Raw genomic sequence first — 14,411 nt, 5'->3', positions numbered from 1 at the left:
GATGGAGTCAGTGCAGTGAAATGTGCTGAACCTCAATTAAATTTTAGTGTTAATTCATTTGCCAACTTATTTCCAGCTTGAACAACAATAGCTGTCATTCATCATCACTGTCATCATCACCATCCACAGCAACAAAAACAAACATTTGTGGATTGTCAGCCATGAATATGCTTGGTACATCCCACTGGTCAGAGAGCAGTCCTTGGATGAGTATTCTCAGTGCTTCAAGTTAGACATCTGGACCCACTACGTACAAGCCTCGATGGAGGAATATTTAACAACAGGAGCAGAAGAGCCGCTGCACATTTGCATGGCTGGAAAGGAGTAGATATTCCACGGAAAGAAGAGAGATGTGATTCTACAGGAGTATTTGGCTAGAGTGGCTAGGGACCGTCCATCCCTCACAATCCACCTTGCATTCATGAGATGCTCATGCCAAGGGACATCCTAATATTAGGTGTAGTGGAGGAATCCTAAAGTATGGCAGTGATTATCTCTGAATCACAAGGGGTCCAGTATACTTGGAATCCAGGACAACCTGTACCAATTTTCCTCCACCAGTGCCTGTACCAAGACAAAAAAAATCACTACAGGCTCTATTCAGGGTGGTTTTCTGTGCTCATTCTGATGAACATTCTCTTACCAAGCTCCCATTTCCAGAAAAGGTAGGTCTGTGACTTGTCCCTATAAGCTCCTTTCAAAGCCATGTCCTCCTAGATGGAACTCTATATGTGGTTGAAGACCTGGGAGGCAGAATACCCATTCCTGTGGTGCCCACATGTTTCCTCTAAAGACTGAAACTCAGCAGACTGAGGCTCACACAGCACACTTAGCAGAAGGTGAGAGTAAGCTCCTCTTGAAGCAGGATAGGGAGGGCTCCTATCTGGTGAACTCATCAATCACGGTCAAGCTGGTTCAACAAAGAATGTGCTCTTGCATAACCAGGGCTCTAAAGATCCACAAGGCAAGAAAACTATTGAGTTGGCAAATAGGTAAAATTAAGTCCTCATCAGTGCCCCTTACAAAGTTGGTTCTGACTCAGCACTCTCTCTCTCCTGGGAGGGTGAAGACTGTGATTTGAAGCACGATTAGCAGTAGCAGATATTACTAATGTCTACTGGTGGTCATGTAGTAGATATTGGTAATATCTACTAGTACATAGTAGATGTGAAAGATAAAGCTCCCATTCAGACAAAGGTTGTGTACACTGTGTTCTCTCTCAGCCAAGCCTCAGAACTGCCTCTTTGCAGGGGCCTTGGCACATGGTATTCAGAGGTGTTTCTGGGCTCCAGTTTAGGAATATGGAGCTCACCTATCTTTTCCCCACTCTATTCCAGTAAGCCATGCTTTGCACCCAAACCCTCAGGCTGGTGTCTGCTGAGGTGCTGGGCATGGGAGGGTTAGTCAATCCCAGCCACCCACTTTCATTCTAAGGAGACCCAAAGCCCCTCCTCTTTCATGGTTCCTGGACATAGGCAGGGATAAACACCAGTGCAGCCAAGATTCCTGAGGCTTGGCCAGGTAGTTCCAGACCTTGCTGCCAGGAAAAACTTGGGGCATTTGGGACATGGGTGGGGCTAGGGGTGAAAGGGTAGAAGGACACAAAGAAAGGTGAGGTCAATAGCTTTCTTCAGTCTTGCCGGAAGCAACTGGAAATGACACAGCTCCGTCCCAGTCCTTCCTGGTTCCTCTCAGGTGAAGGTGACCTGGAAATGCAAGTGCCGTCATTCCTGAGTGTTTTGGCTCGGACCCATTTCTGTCTCTCAGTTCCTCTTATGTGGCTAGAGGTGAGGTTTGGAGGTTGGGTTTGGAGGACTAGTTGATGGGAGATTATTTAAAACTAAACACAATGTTTCAAGCTGGCTTTCTGTTTTGTTTTTTGTGGGTAGATTTCTTTTGGCTCTTGGGGGTTTTCTTGTTTTCCGTGACAGTGATTTTCTGCTGCCTCCCAGAAATAACTGGGCCTAAAGTCTTCTCCCTGACTAGACTTGACCTTTGCCCACTTGTGTGGTAAGATGTTTGAGCACAAGCAGGACACTGGCAGCCCTGGCCAGGACCTCCCGAAGGCACTGAAAATGCAGTCCCTATCAGACGCACCCTCACCTTGCCTCTGTGCGGGGATGGAGGAGGTCCCACGTCCTTCCTGTTTGTCATCTCAGCACTTGCCACCACTCCATCCCAGGAGGGTTTAAGAGCCCATCCTCCCCCATTCTTCAAACCTGAGCCAGGCAGGCTGTGCCCCCGCCCCGCTGTAGAATGAGGTACCACACCAGGTGAAGAGGGACATGGAACACTTTTTAATGTCAAGTCAGAGACAACCCCACCCTCCCGGATCCCCAAATCCCCCTTTCCCTCATCACATCCAGGACCCCTCCCCGAGGACTCTCTGGTTCCCAGACTTTCAGGGGAAGGGGAAAAAAAAGATTACCTAAAAATTGCATTTTCTTCTCTTTCATACACACTCACACAAAGGTGGGAAATAAAATAAAATAAACCAAGAGGATTAAACTCTCCAGTGGTCACAAAGGCATCAGAGATTCCCATAATGGGCTAAAGCAAGTGGGTACTGACGCTTGTTCAGCTGCTTGCTGTCTGTTAATGCCACAGGGCAGGATGGAGAAAGCGGGGCCACCTGGGGTGGCCTACGCGCAGAGCCACACCTGGAAAGATGCTGTGCCTGGTATTAGTTGTCTTTTTTTTTTTTATCCTTTCACTTTTTATAAATGTCTCTGACATGTAAATAACCCAAGAAAATAAAAAGGCAGGAGCTGATTACACAATTACCAGTAAACTCTATCATCTTTTAGAAGATCAACACACAGCTAACGCCATATACAGCATGCAGTGATGTCTGAGAAAGGACCCTGCAGAGAAATAAAATGGCTAGAACTCTAACAAAAAAAATATATGTATATATATACTGTATAATATATGTCATCAAAGGAAGCATAGCCAACAAACCCAAGATACAGTGCAGATCACCTTTCCATTTCTAAACAGTGTGTAGAGAGCATAGTATTGTCTGCAAGAGATGTCAGAATCGGGAGGAGTCTGTAGCGCTGGTGGAGATGTTGGTTAAATCGGATGTATTTTTTTGGTGGATATGCCAAATCCTCACCAGGTGATTAGTGCCTGGTGTGTGGTCCACCAGTTGTAAACCTAGTTAAGAAGTATACTATTCATTTTTACTGTTTAACAAACATACTTCTCTTCACCCTTCTCAGTTGTATTTTTTTAGTTTTGTCTTGTTTTTGCAGTAAGTTCTAGACTCATATCAGAAAATATAATTAATGAAATTAATAATGAATCAGAATCCCTTGTTATCCATGATGTTCATGTAGTAAAATGATAAAAAAAAAAAAAAAAGTTTAACGGTATCTTTTGTGACTGTTGTTTGTGGGACCGTTGTTGCTGTCGGACGGTCTTATTTTGTTTCCTTTTTCTTTCTTGCTCTGTCTTTTTATTTCACGTTTCACAACACACACCATGGTGGCACAGTCTACCAAAGTGCCCGCAGCGCCACGCTTGGGCCGGAAGGTCTCACTCTGTTTGTCTCTATGGACTGATTGAATTTGGGATGGCCAGCTCCAGAATGTTCCACATGGGGGCACTCTGTGGGCAGAGCGGCTGAGCCCTTGCCCACACTGGCACCAGAGAGGTTGCATGATGCAGCTTGCAGTGGGTCCAAGCCGGGTGTGCTGTGTTCTTCCCGTTTGGGAAAAGAAAACTCCATTGTACCTAAATATCTGCAAGGCAATTTTCAATTTCTTTTTTAAAACTTTCTTCCCCCCAAAGTATTCTTTGTTCCCCTCCCTCAAATTTCTGTCCCATGAGGCTGTGTTTCTTCTAATTTCATTTGTATATATCTGATTGGTTGCTGTCGGTGTTGCCATTGCTGTTGTGTTGGTGGTGGTGGTGGCGGAAGCCTTTCCCGGGTGGGGAAGTGGCACTCACATCAAAATTTGAGAAGCAGGTGCAAGACCAGAAGAGGCAGCAGCCAGACGCAGCCTGCCCTCCTCGACGTGCTGTTGCTCACCTCGCTGACGGCGCCTGGACCTGTGGAGAGAACACACTCGCCGTGAGTGGTCTGGGAGAAAATGGAAGGAAAGCCCGGTGGTTGCCTGGTCTGCTGTCATTCGGCCTTGCCCCTGGTGAGTCGTCCCTCTAAGTGAAACACATGGTGTTCCAGCCCCAGCATTAGAAGTGAACGTTCTATGGCCCACATCCCCAAGACACACACGCTATACAACAGGAAGCCTTCCCCTGCAAGGAGAGAACATGAGGCTCAGGTTAAAGTGTCCTGGGCCTTCTTCCTTACTGTGTCATAACATGCAAAGGCCATGGCTTGGCTCAAATTCAAGAAGAAGGTGGCAGATTCATTAATATCCTACACAGAGCTTTAATAAAGTCAGACTACTGTGCTGAGTGCCTCATCACCCATCCACTTCTGAGCACTGCCTGCCTGAAATACTCACCCACCCTCCAGCTGCTTGGCCTGTGGCTCAGAAAAGAACCTGTTGGACAAAACAATCTGTCTGCCTGCTGCTTCTGCTGCCTTGGGCACAGAGGCCATCCTGCCAATCACTCTATCTCAGGGCAGGGCACCTGGGTTCCACCTGGAGCACTTGACCTCTTCCCCATCTGGATGGGGTAAGAGCGGATGCAGCTCAAGGATCACATGCCTGCAAGGCCGAAGCCAGCCCACATGGATGGAGGTGAGTCAAACAAAGGAACAGGAAGCCTTCCTGTGCATGTGGATGTAACTGGAGATCAATGAGGACACTGGGATGCAGAACCTGCCCCAGTGTATGGAGATGGAGACAAACACAGGAGGCAGGAGAACTGCAAAGCAGTACAGTTCCCCAGCAGCTTCCCTATTGTTCTGAAACATACGTTTTCTGGCTACCTCGGCCCTTGTGGCCAAGAAACCCCATGACCAGTGGAGCTTTGATTTCTGTAGAGTACATAAGTTTGGATGCCCAGATTAATTAGGTACTCAAGGAACCAGGCCACCTCCTCAGACTGGACCTGCTCTGGCATACTCTGTTGCATTGAATTTAATAGAGGTATTTAAAGCTGGTGGCCTCACTAAGTCCATGTCTTCCTGGATTAGGGAATAAGGAACAAAGCCAGAACCTGCCTGCCTGACTTGGATGCTCAGCGTTGGATACATTTCTGGCTAAAACAAATCAAAATCAAAACAGGCTTCTCAATTCCATGTGGGATTATTCCATCAAGTCTAGAACTCCTGGCTTGGAGACAGTGCCCATATGATTTTATGTCTTGGCCTTTTGGGATAAATCCCTAATTTGGGGGCGTGGCTAAATAGGTAGCCATGAGATTGAAATGCAACAGGTCATCAACCTCATGTTTCCCTGGTGTCTGATTCACAGTATCCCTAAGGCCGGAACTTCTCAGAAGGCCAGAACTTCTCAGAGGTGCAGATCCCCATGCTGAGAAGCCCAGGGGATACTTATTCTCTCTACCCTGCATTAAGGAGAGAACACGAAACCAAAGGCATCTGTGCTAGGATACAGGTGACCAAGGAGCACTCCTGTAAAGCTCCCGCGGATTTAAATCTCAACCCAGAAATGCTTATCATTTAGGATCGGTCACTAACTGGTTGTGTCTTCTAGAATCTAACTACTATGTGTCCACAGAAACCATCACCAGACGTTCCCCCTTTGTAGATGCTCACTCTGTCATCTACAGAGCACATTCTCTGGAATCAAAGGAGAGAAGCCTCCGCCGGATGGCTTCAAGGGTGAGAGATTATGTTTCTCTGCTCTGCCCGTAAGTCCTTCCCCTATAGGCAACTCCAAGATTCTTCCCACCAAGGCCCTTGTCTGTGCCTGAGGCTGAGGACTCTGAGACGACAAGGGTGGTTCTGAGTCCATATGGCCCAGCAGGCCTTTATGGAAGCCAGGTTGAATGTTTTGCCTCAACACTGTCAGTGGTCACATTCATATGAAGATAGCTTCATATGCGTGAATCACACCGTACAATTCCATACGTGTCCTGCACACTGGAGTCCTTAACTCCCGGCAGGGGACACAGCTGTCAGCACACTGCTCTGCCTCTTTCATCCCTTGTGCTCTCCTGAACATCCACACACATCTTTGAAACCCATTTCCTGTTCAATTCCTGCACACTCCCACCTCCCGTCTTCCGCTCCCTCCCTGTGACTAAGAAGATGCCCTGGGTAAGAGATGGAAAACAAGTGCCGCTTCCCTGCACTGAGGTGTTCTCTCCTCTCTTCTGCACTCCCTCCTTGCAGCCTGACCCGCCAGTGGAAGCCTCCAGGGAGGAGAATGCCACAGCCAGGTGTTCAGCCCAGCAGGGGCCTGGCGTAGTTACCATGTAAGGGAATGCTGAAACCTTGTTTCCAGGCTGGGGACTCTGCAGCTCGGGAAACGACTGAGAGCGGGCAAACACCCCCTGTGGCAGATCTCAATGGCCCTGTGGCTATGCCAGGCGCTCTCCCTGGGTGCCTGTGTTTGGTCTCCTTGCTATGCCCCTCAGAGTTCTTTTGTGGATCTGCTCCATGCTGGGAAGCACCACAGAGAGCTTGTAAAGACGAGTCGAGTCCTCACCTGTTGTGTTAGAAAATTCTTCCTATGGAAGACAGAAAAAGGCCACCAAGTGCCTGCCAGCCACTCTCTTGCTTGTAGTATATCTGGGAAAAGCCTGAGCAGCCCCTCTGAAGCTCTCCATCTCTCCATCTCTGGCTGGTGAGTGGCTGGCACTATGTGACCATATCCAGTCCGTGCAGCCCACCCCACGGGTACATGCGCTCGCCACCCCTGGAACCTGTCTCTTCAGCACATCCAGGACACCAGACCTGGACCAAGTTGGACAGAAGGAGAAGGAAACAGGGGCAGCCCCGAGGCAGGGGCATTCTCTCAAATGAGACATCCTCCCAAAGGAGACAGTCTGCACCATCTCATCTTTCAATTCCCAAAAATGTTCACCAATTGGACCTTGCCACCTGTGGCCTTGACCCCTGGAATTTATTCTTTATGCTAATTCCAAGGTGATGTTTCTACCCCAAATCGATCATGATCCTCATTGATTTGAGGCCAACAGGTTAGCACCAATCCCAGCTTCTCAGTGGACCGAGCGCTACATTTCGTGATGTGCCTGCAGTCTGCATCCTTGGTGTCTCTTCTTGCCACACCTAGTTTGGTGCCCTTGCCCCTTGCCACATAACCACATGTGTGCACACAGGGGCGGGTCTTTTTTCCCCACCCTCACACACTCTTCCCTCTGTCCGAAATATGCCTCACCCATATCACTCTTATTCTTCATTCCAGCTCCTCTTCCAGCCTTCAGACACCTCTTGCAGGCAGCCTTCCCTGCCTTGCTCAGTGCCATACACATCCCACTAGTAAAATACTTACCACCCTGTGTCATAATTCTCTTTGCCTAACTTATTTGTATTTCCTCCTCTGTCCTCTGTGCAGTTAGTTCCTTAAGAGCAGAGTCTGTATCTCACTGGCCCATGGCAGGTATTCAACCAATGTTTGTTGAAAGAAGGAGGGGGCATTGCCACTCGTGCTGACATATCCACATTTATTTGTCTTTGTATTTTACTTTTGCTTAACATTGTACTTGAAGAAAAAATAAAACAAAAACTTTTTTCATACCTTGCCCTCTGCCTTACCTCAATTTCCTCTTCCAAATACCTTTCCTCCCCTTTTCTAACTATATCCAATACAAGTTACTGAGAATTCCTGTGGCTGAGTGTCTATCTACATAGAAGCAAAGCCATGTCAGTTAGGATTTCAGATAGAGCGCTTGCATTTGGAAAGCTATCACAACACCTTAATGACACTCATGTAGGAGATGAGAATTATTATCTCCCTTTCTACCGTGTGGAAACTGAACTTCAGAAAGCTTAAGTGACTTTCCCAAGTCTCTTGACTTCTGTCTTCAAATGCAACTATCTTCCCACTATCTCAGAGATGCATCTTCAGAGAATAAAGAGGAGAAGACAGTGTGGCTGCATGGCCTGCTCCACCTGGGTACAGGTTAAGGTGAGAACCGCAGGCGTGCCACTGGGCTGCTTCCCGCAGGCCATCCCACACTGAATGAATGCTATGTGGAAGGATTCCATGAGATGAAGACCTTAGGTCCAGGTGGGCGTGGACCACAGCACCCTGGGATCAAGGCCCTCTCAAAGCCAGTGCTGGTCAGAGCGACAGCTCAGCCCATCTGCCTAGTGACATGGGCCACGCAGATGAGCCCTCCATTCTTCATTCAGCCACGCCTCCACTCCACAGTGAATGCCTTTATTGCCTCTATCTCATTAGAGAGCTGCGGAGGCCTAAAGAGACTAATTACCAGGACAGTTAGGGTCCCAGAGAACCGTGATGAGTGTCAATTATCCACCGGAAACATCTGGCAGGAATGAAAGCTTCAAATAAGATGCATTTTATTCGTAGCCAAGTGACTCACCCAAGAACCTCCCCCTTCCTCCCATCTTCCCCTCCCCTTGCCACTTCCCTTCCAGCTCAAAGTTAGAGAGATAGAAAGAATGGTGCAAGCAAGGGCAGCATGCAGGGCCAAGGTCTGAGAAGATCGCTACATTAGAGCATCCGTGTGTGAGGAAAGAGGCAGGCCTGGTGCAGAGGAGCCCAGAGATGGAGCTATTCTGGGCACTGACAGGTGCTCATTAGTGCCGCCAGCAAAGAGAAGTTAGGCTACTGCAAGTGGGATCTACCTAGGAAGGATTGGATGTCCTTGAGGATGGGGTTAATCTAAATTGACACAGAGATGGTTGAAGGTTGGGGGAGGGTTCCCTCTGCGCTGCTTCCTGGAGTTAGCTCAGGAAAGAAGGCATCTGGGAGGAAGGTGAAGAGTTTTACATACCCCACACCCACCAAGGCAGCAGCTGTCTGAAAAATATACAAACCTTTCCAAGGGGTCAGGGCTGTAGTTTTCACTTCTAAAAGAAATTAAAAACAAGCCACTGTTAAGGTCGAAAGCAGACAGAGATGCTCACTTTGCCCTCAGATGATTTCAGGAAGAAGCTGGCGCTCCTGGCGCAGCAGCATCCCTGCGCCTCTTGCCCGTGTCCCTTGCTGTCCTGACCACTGCCCAGCCCTCCTATGTGACCCCCTCTGGTTTTCTGGTTTACTTGGGCAGCCAGTTGCCTCAAGAGGTGAGCAGGTGGCTGGAGAAGGATGTGAACGACAGTCAGATTGGACCACAGACGGAAGCAGAGCCAAGATGTCCGCCTGATTTTAGCAGGTGACACAGCTGCACCTTTGGAGCCTGAGACACCAAACCAAATAGCCTTTGTAGAACAACTTACTTTCTTTGGTCATCAGGCTATCCTCTAATTAGTTGAAGCCTGTAGGTCTTACGTATAAAGTTGATTGCTACATATGGATTTATACTACAGCATTTGAATGTAGGTGCTCATGCTGTATTTGAAATGCAAAAGTTTGACTGGCATTTAGCTATGCATTTAGAAACACTGGTGAGTCAGCTTCCATGTACCAGAGGGAGACCAAACCATTGACATTTGACTTTTCTTGATGAGCTGGACAATACCAAGCTGGTCCCACAGGGCTTCATCTCTCTGGGGCAGCCTGCGGCTCTGACCCACACCCGTGCTGCTACAGTTGCACTTGCTGGGACCTCCCTGTAGAAATGCTGGGAGGCTGGCCCCTCTCTGCTGCCTAGGCTGTGAAAGGTCTCCATTTCACCAGCTTCAACTCTCAGAACAACCTATGGAGTCTCTCCACCTTTTCTGTGGATAGTAGATGCCTTGTTTGGCCTGAATTTGGAATGATCTCTAATCTTTTACTTCCCTCTTTGTTGTTCACCCTGGATACAGAGAGGACGGAAAATGGCACTAAAGCTTTTTGCATCAAAGTGATACCTTGGGAGTCTGTGTTCTCTGTGCAAAGGTCCTCGCATACAGAAAGACAACCTAGATATAACTCATCCTAAAAGCAACTAAAACATTTGCTCAAAGTCAGATGAATACATACTTGTGCACTCACACCCTCAATCTACTCTTTAAAATCACCTGACACACGATATCCCTCTTGATTTAAGTGGGCATTAGCGACCCTGAGAGGCCACCCTGAAGGTACAAAGAGGGAAAGGGTTTATCTACGATCGAAAGTTTTGTGATTGAGAAAATACCTGATGTACTGCAGGATGGTAGGGAAAAGCCAGGGGTGATGATGCCATGGTGCCTGTGCATTTAACAAGGATGGTCCCTTGAAGGGCTTGCTGGGCCCCAGAAACAAGTTCAGAAGCTAAGGAGGGGGAGGGGCTATTTTCATTAATTGTCTTATTTAGGTACCGGTGATTTTTGAGCCTCTCTGTGCCAAGAAAAAAAGATAACTGGAAGGAGGAAGGACAGACTGAAGACAGACTTGGGGAGATAAAGTAATCATAAAACTTTTACCCCCAAACCACAAGCAGTTTTGGGGGGCTCATCCAGAGAGTGATGGGCGTACTGGTTCAGACTGTGCTGGAGGAAGGACACAGGAAGAGCCTTCACCTGGCAGTTGAGACTATCAGAAAGAAGAATGCACTGAAAGCACAAATTCCTGCTGAAAATAAAAGAGGTTTTCTATAAACAAAGACCCCCCCAAAAAAAAGTTCAGCTTAATTATTCCATCCAGATGGGGTTTTTTTCTCTTCCTCTAAATCTCCAACACACACTACTTGAAAGATGGCCAACTCTTTTTAGTGTCCACATAGGTAAAGAAAATTTGACGCTCATCCTTGACTTTAGCTAGAACTCATCCTTGGGCTTTTCCAGGTAGCAGTTGTTCAACCTTTCCAGTCAACTAGAGGGTCCTTTTGATCCCACTTCTAGCCCACCACAATGAGGTGGAAATGCCAGGATATTTTCGTATATACTCTAAACCCATCATGTTCATTCCAGTCCACCCCCCTTGCTTTGGTACTAAAGAGAAGGTGCACATGCTGGCACTGTCCTCTGTGCCATGCTTGACATGCTTCTGTCCAGGGCGTGTTGTGTCCCGCTTCCAGAAGCAGGAGCCTTGCTTGAGCCACCAAAGCTAGTCCTGGCCATAAACTCAAGTCTTTGAGTAACATTTTGACTATCAGGAACATAAACAATCCCTGAAAATTCAAGCTTGTCAAGCATGCGTTTTCCACACCAAGACTTCAACTGAAATTTAATTGATCTCTTTGTTAATGGTATATTAACAACAGGTCAGGGAGGGTGGGAAAATATGTTGAAAAGAAAGAAAGAAAAAGGATGGAAGGAAGGAAGAAAGAAAGGGAGGGAGGAAGGAAGAGAGGGAGGGAGACAGGAAGGAAGAAAGGGAGAGAGGAAAGGGGAGAGGGGGACAGAAAAGACAAGAAGAAGAAAACAACAGTAAAAAGAACCCTCCCATCCCATCTCTAAGTCAATATTCAATGTCTGCTCAATCCAGAAAGTTATATTTTTGCCAGCAAAGCCAATTTGGCTGAATCCGAGTGTCCAGGTAAGCAAAGGGCTGTTGTCTGGCTCTAGTGGGCAGAGGAGGGCTGGTTTCATGTGAAGACGGATATACAAACCTTCTAGCGAGAGGGTGAGGGAATTTTCTTTCTTTTGTGCTTTCTGTTATCTAGACACACATATACCATAGAAATGCTTAACCACTGGATGACTTGGCCTAATTAACTGTCTTTAATCCTCTGCAGGGAAGAACTAATAATCTCTTCTGCTGCAATTGTTTCCTTCTGATATACAGAGTTTACTTTAGTCCCCCATTCTTTAATAAATTGCTTTGATGGTCACTGTGAGGTTTACAGACATTAATCAGTCAACCTTTACCAGCCCACTGATACCATCAAATCTGACTTAATGCCCAGGAGATAAAAGACAAAGGGCCAGTGGGTGGAAAATGAACAGCCACGGAGCCGCTGAGTTTGCACAGTGGCCTGAGTACAGTTTACTGTGCAGAAGCTCAGTGAGGGATGGTGGAACATCCTTGAGTCCTTATTTATCACTGTGAGAGTCCTGCACCACCAAATATTAATAGGAGAGGTGACATGCAATCTGTTTTGTTTGCAAAAGGGAAGCAGAAAAATACTTCAATGGCGGCAGAAAATGCTGAGGAAGAACGAAATTCTCTTATCAGAATACTTCTAGTCCCTCCAGATACTGGTTAGCAAAATAGCTTTGAACTTCTCTTAAAGCCAAGTGTACTCTGTCAGTGGAAATCCATGCATTCATATAAATCTTTCCTGGTATTTCTGAGGTAAGGTAAGTATAACTTGGAGCGTATTTCCTGAGAAAATACATAGCTCTCTATTGTATCGAAGACTAGCAAAGGAGGCGGGGGAATGAACACATGAGTGCAGTAAATGAGCCCAGGTGCAAGGGCTGTTTTCTCTAAATAATTTCTCATTGTACAAGAGTCTAGCAGCTCTACTGAAGACTGTACTAATCCAACTGTCATAACGCTTTTAGATATCCACAGTCTTCTTTGCTGACCCATTCTCCTGCACGCAAGAAGGTTGCTGAGATGAGGGGCTGAGCACATCCAAAGAATCAGAGTAGCAAGTTGGCACAGAAAGCCTTCCAACCAGAGTCATCAGTTCACAGGAGAGAAGTGAGCAGCCCAGCTTTGTCTCAGCAGATGGGGGCTCCTTGCCCCCTGCTCAGTGACCAGGTAAAGTAACCTGTTTGCTTTCAATTTGTGTTGCTGGTTGGTTTTCCTGCAGTTGACTTTGCTACGGGATGGTGTTCTCTCTGTGAGTTGAGTACACCTTCTGTTAAATAATCTATTGTTAAAAAACCCTACCTGAGTTTCAGAAGCTCCAATTTCCTCTGAGAATGAAGATCTCAGTGGTCAGAACTAGCTCAGTCCTTCTGAAAGCATAGCCATAGCAATGCATGTCCATGCTCTAGGCTCTCTCACTTCCCTGATACTGTATGTTAGCCACTTTTTTTTATTTTTTATTTTATTATTATTTTACTTTAAGTTTTAGGGTACATGTGCACAACGTGCAGGTTTGTTACATATGTATACGTGTGCCATGTTGGTGTGCTGCACCCCATTAACTCGTCATTTAGCATTAGGTATATATCCTAATGCTATCGCTCCCCCCTCCCCCCACCACACAACAGTCCCCAGAGTGTGATGTTCCCCTTCCTGTGTCCATGTGTTCTCATTGTTCAATTCCCACCTATGAGTGAGAACACGCGGTGTTTGGTTTTTTGTCCTTGCGATAGTTTGCTGAGAATGATGGTTTCCAGTTTCATCCATGTCCCTACAAAGGACATGAACTCATCATTTTTTATGGCTGCATAGTATTCCATGGTGTATATGTGCCACATTTTCTTCATCCAGTCTATCGTTGTTGGACATTTAGGTTGGTTCCAAGTCTTTGCTTTTGTGAATAGTGCTGCAATAAACATACGTGTGCGTGTGTCTTTATAGCAGCATGATTTATAATCCTTTGGGTATATACCCAGTAATGGGATGGCTGGGTCAAATGGCATTTCTAGTTCTAGATTCCTGAAGAATCACCACACTGACTTCCACAATGGTTGAACTAGTTTACAGTCCCACCAACAGTGTAAAAGTGTTCCTATTTCTCCACATCCTCTCCAGCACCTGTTGTTTCCTGACTTTTTAATGATTGCCATTCTAACTGGTGTGAGATGGTATCTCATTGTTGTTTTGATTTGCATTTCCCTGATGGCCAGTGATGGTGAGCATTTTTTCATGTGTTTTTTGGCTGCATAAATGTCTTCTTTTGAGAAGTGTCTGTTCATATCCTTTGCCCACTTTTTGATGGGGTTGTTTGTTTTTTTCTTGTAAATTTGTTTGAGTTCATTGTAGATTCTGGATATTAGCCCTTTGTCAGATGAGTAGGTTGCAAAAATTTTCTCCCATTCTGTAGGTTGCCTGTTCACTCTGAAGGTAGTTTCTTTTGCTGTGCAGAAGCTCTTTAGTTTAATTAGATCCCATTTGTCAATTTTGGCTTTTGTTGCCATTGCCTTTTGGTGTTTTAGACATGAAGTCCTTGCCCATGCCTATCTCCTGAATGGTATTGCCTAGGTTTTCTTCTAGGGTTTTTATGGTTTTAGGTCTAACATGTAAGACTTTAATCCATCTTGAATTAATTTTTGTATAAGGTGTAACGAAGGGATCCAGTTTCAGCTTTCTACATATGGCTAGCCAGTTTTCCCAGCACCATTTATTAAATAGGGAATCCTTTCCCCACTGCTTATTTTTCTCAGGTTTGTCAAAGATCAGATAGTTGTAGATATGCGGCATTATTTCTGAGGGCTCTGTTCTGTTCCATTCGCCTATATCTCTGTTTTGGTACCAGTACCATGCTGTTTTGGTTACTGTAGCCTTGTAGTACAGTTTGAAGTCAGGTAGCGTGATGCCTCCAGCTTTGTTCTTTTGGCTTAGGAT

At 46.3% G+C, this 14,411-nt stretch overlaps 1 protein-coding gene across 9 annotated transcripts in view; it reads right to left on the bottom strand.

Moving 5' to 3' along the window:
* Positions 1 to 2,274: 2,274 nt before the first annotated feature.
* NTM (neurotrimin) overlaps positions 2,275 to 14,411 on the bottom strand; it is a 973,658-nt gene continuing 961,521 nt past the window's right edge. For 6 of the 9 annotated variants that reach the window (XM_019037288.4, XM_019037289.4, XM_055356410.2 and 3 more), the window contains 2 exons: positions 8,915 to 8,947; positions 2,275 to 4,056 (listed from right to left, as the gene is read on the bottom strand). In XM_019037288.4, coding sequence (XP_018892833.1) covers positions 3,956 to 4,056; positions 8,915 to 8,947 — 134 coding nt within the window. In that variant the 3' untranslated portion in view covers positions 2,275 to 3,955. The remainder of the gene's footprint in view (positions 4,057 to 8,914; positions 8,948 to 14,411) is intronic. The other 3 variants (XM_055356411.2, XM_019037290.4, XM_055356415.2) reach the window with 1 other exon arrangement.

The sequence above is a fragment of the Gorilla gorilla genome, chromosome 9 (assembly GCF_029281585.2).
Source record: "Gorilla gorilla gorilla isolate KB3781 chromosome 9, NHGRI_mGorGor1-v2.1_pri, whole genome shotgun sequence".
Classification (NCBI taxonomy): Eukaryota; Metazoa; Chordata; class Mammalia; order Primates; family Hominidae; genus Gorilla; species Gorilla gorilla.
Note: the sequence above shows the minus strand (reverse complement) of the source record. Positions and strands in the feature narration are given on the sequence as shown.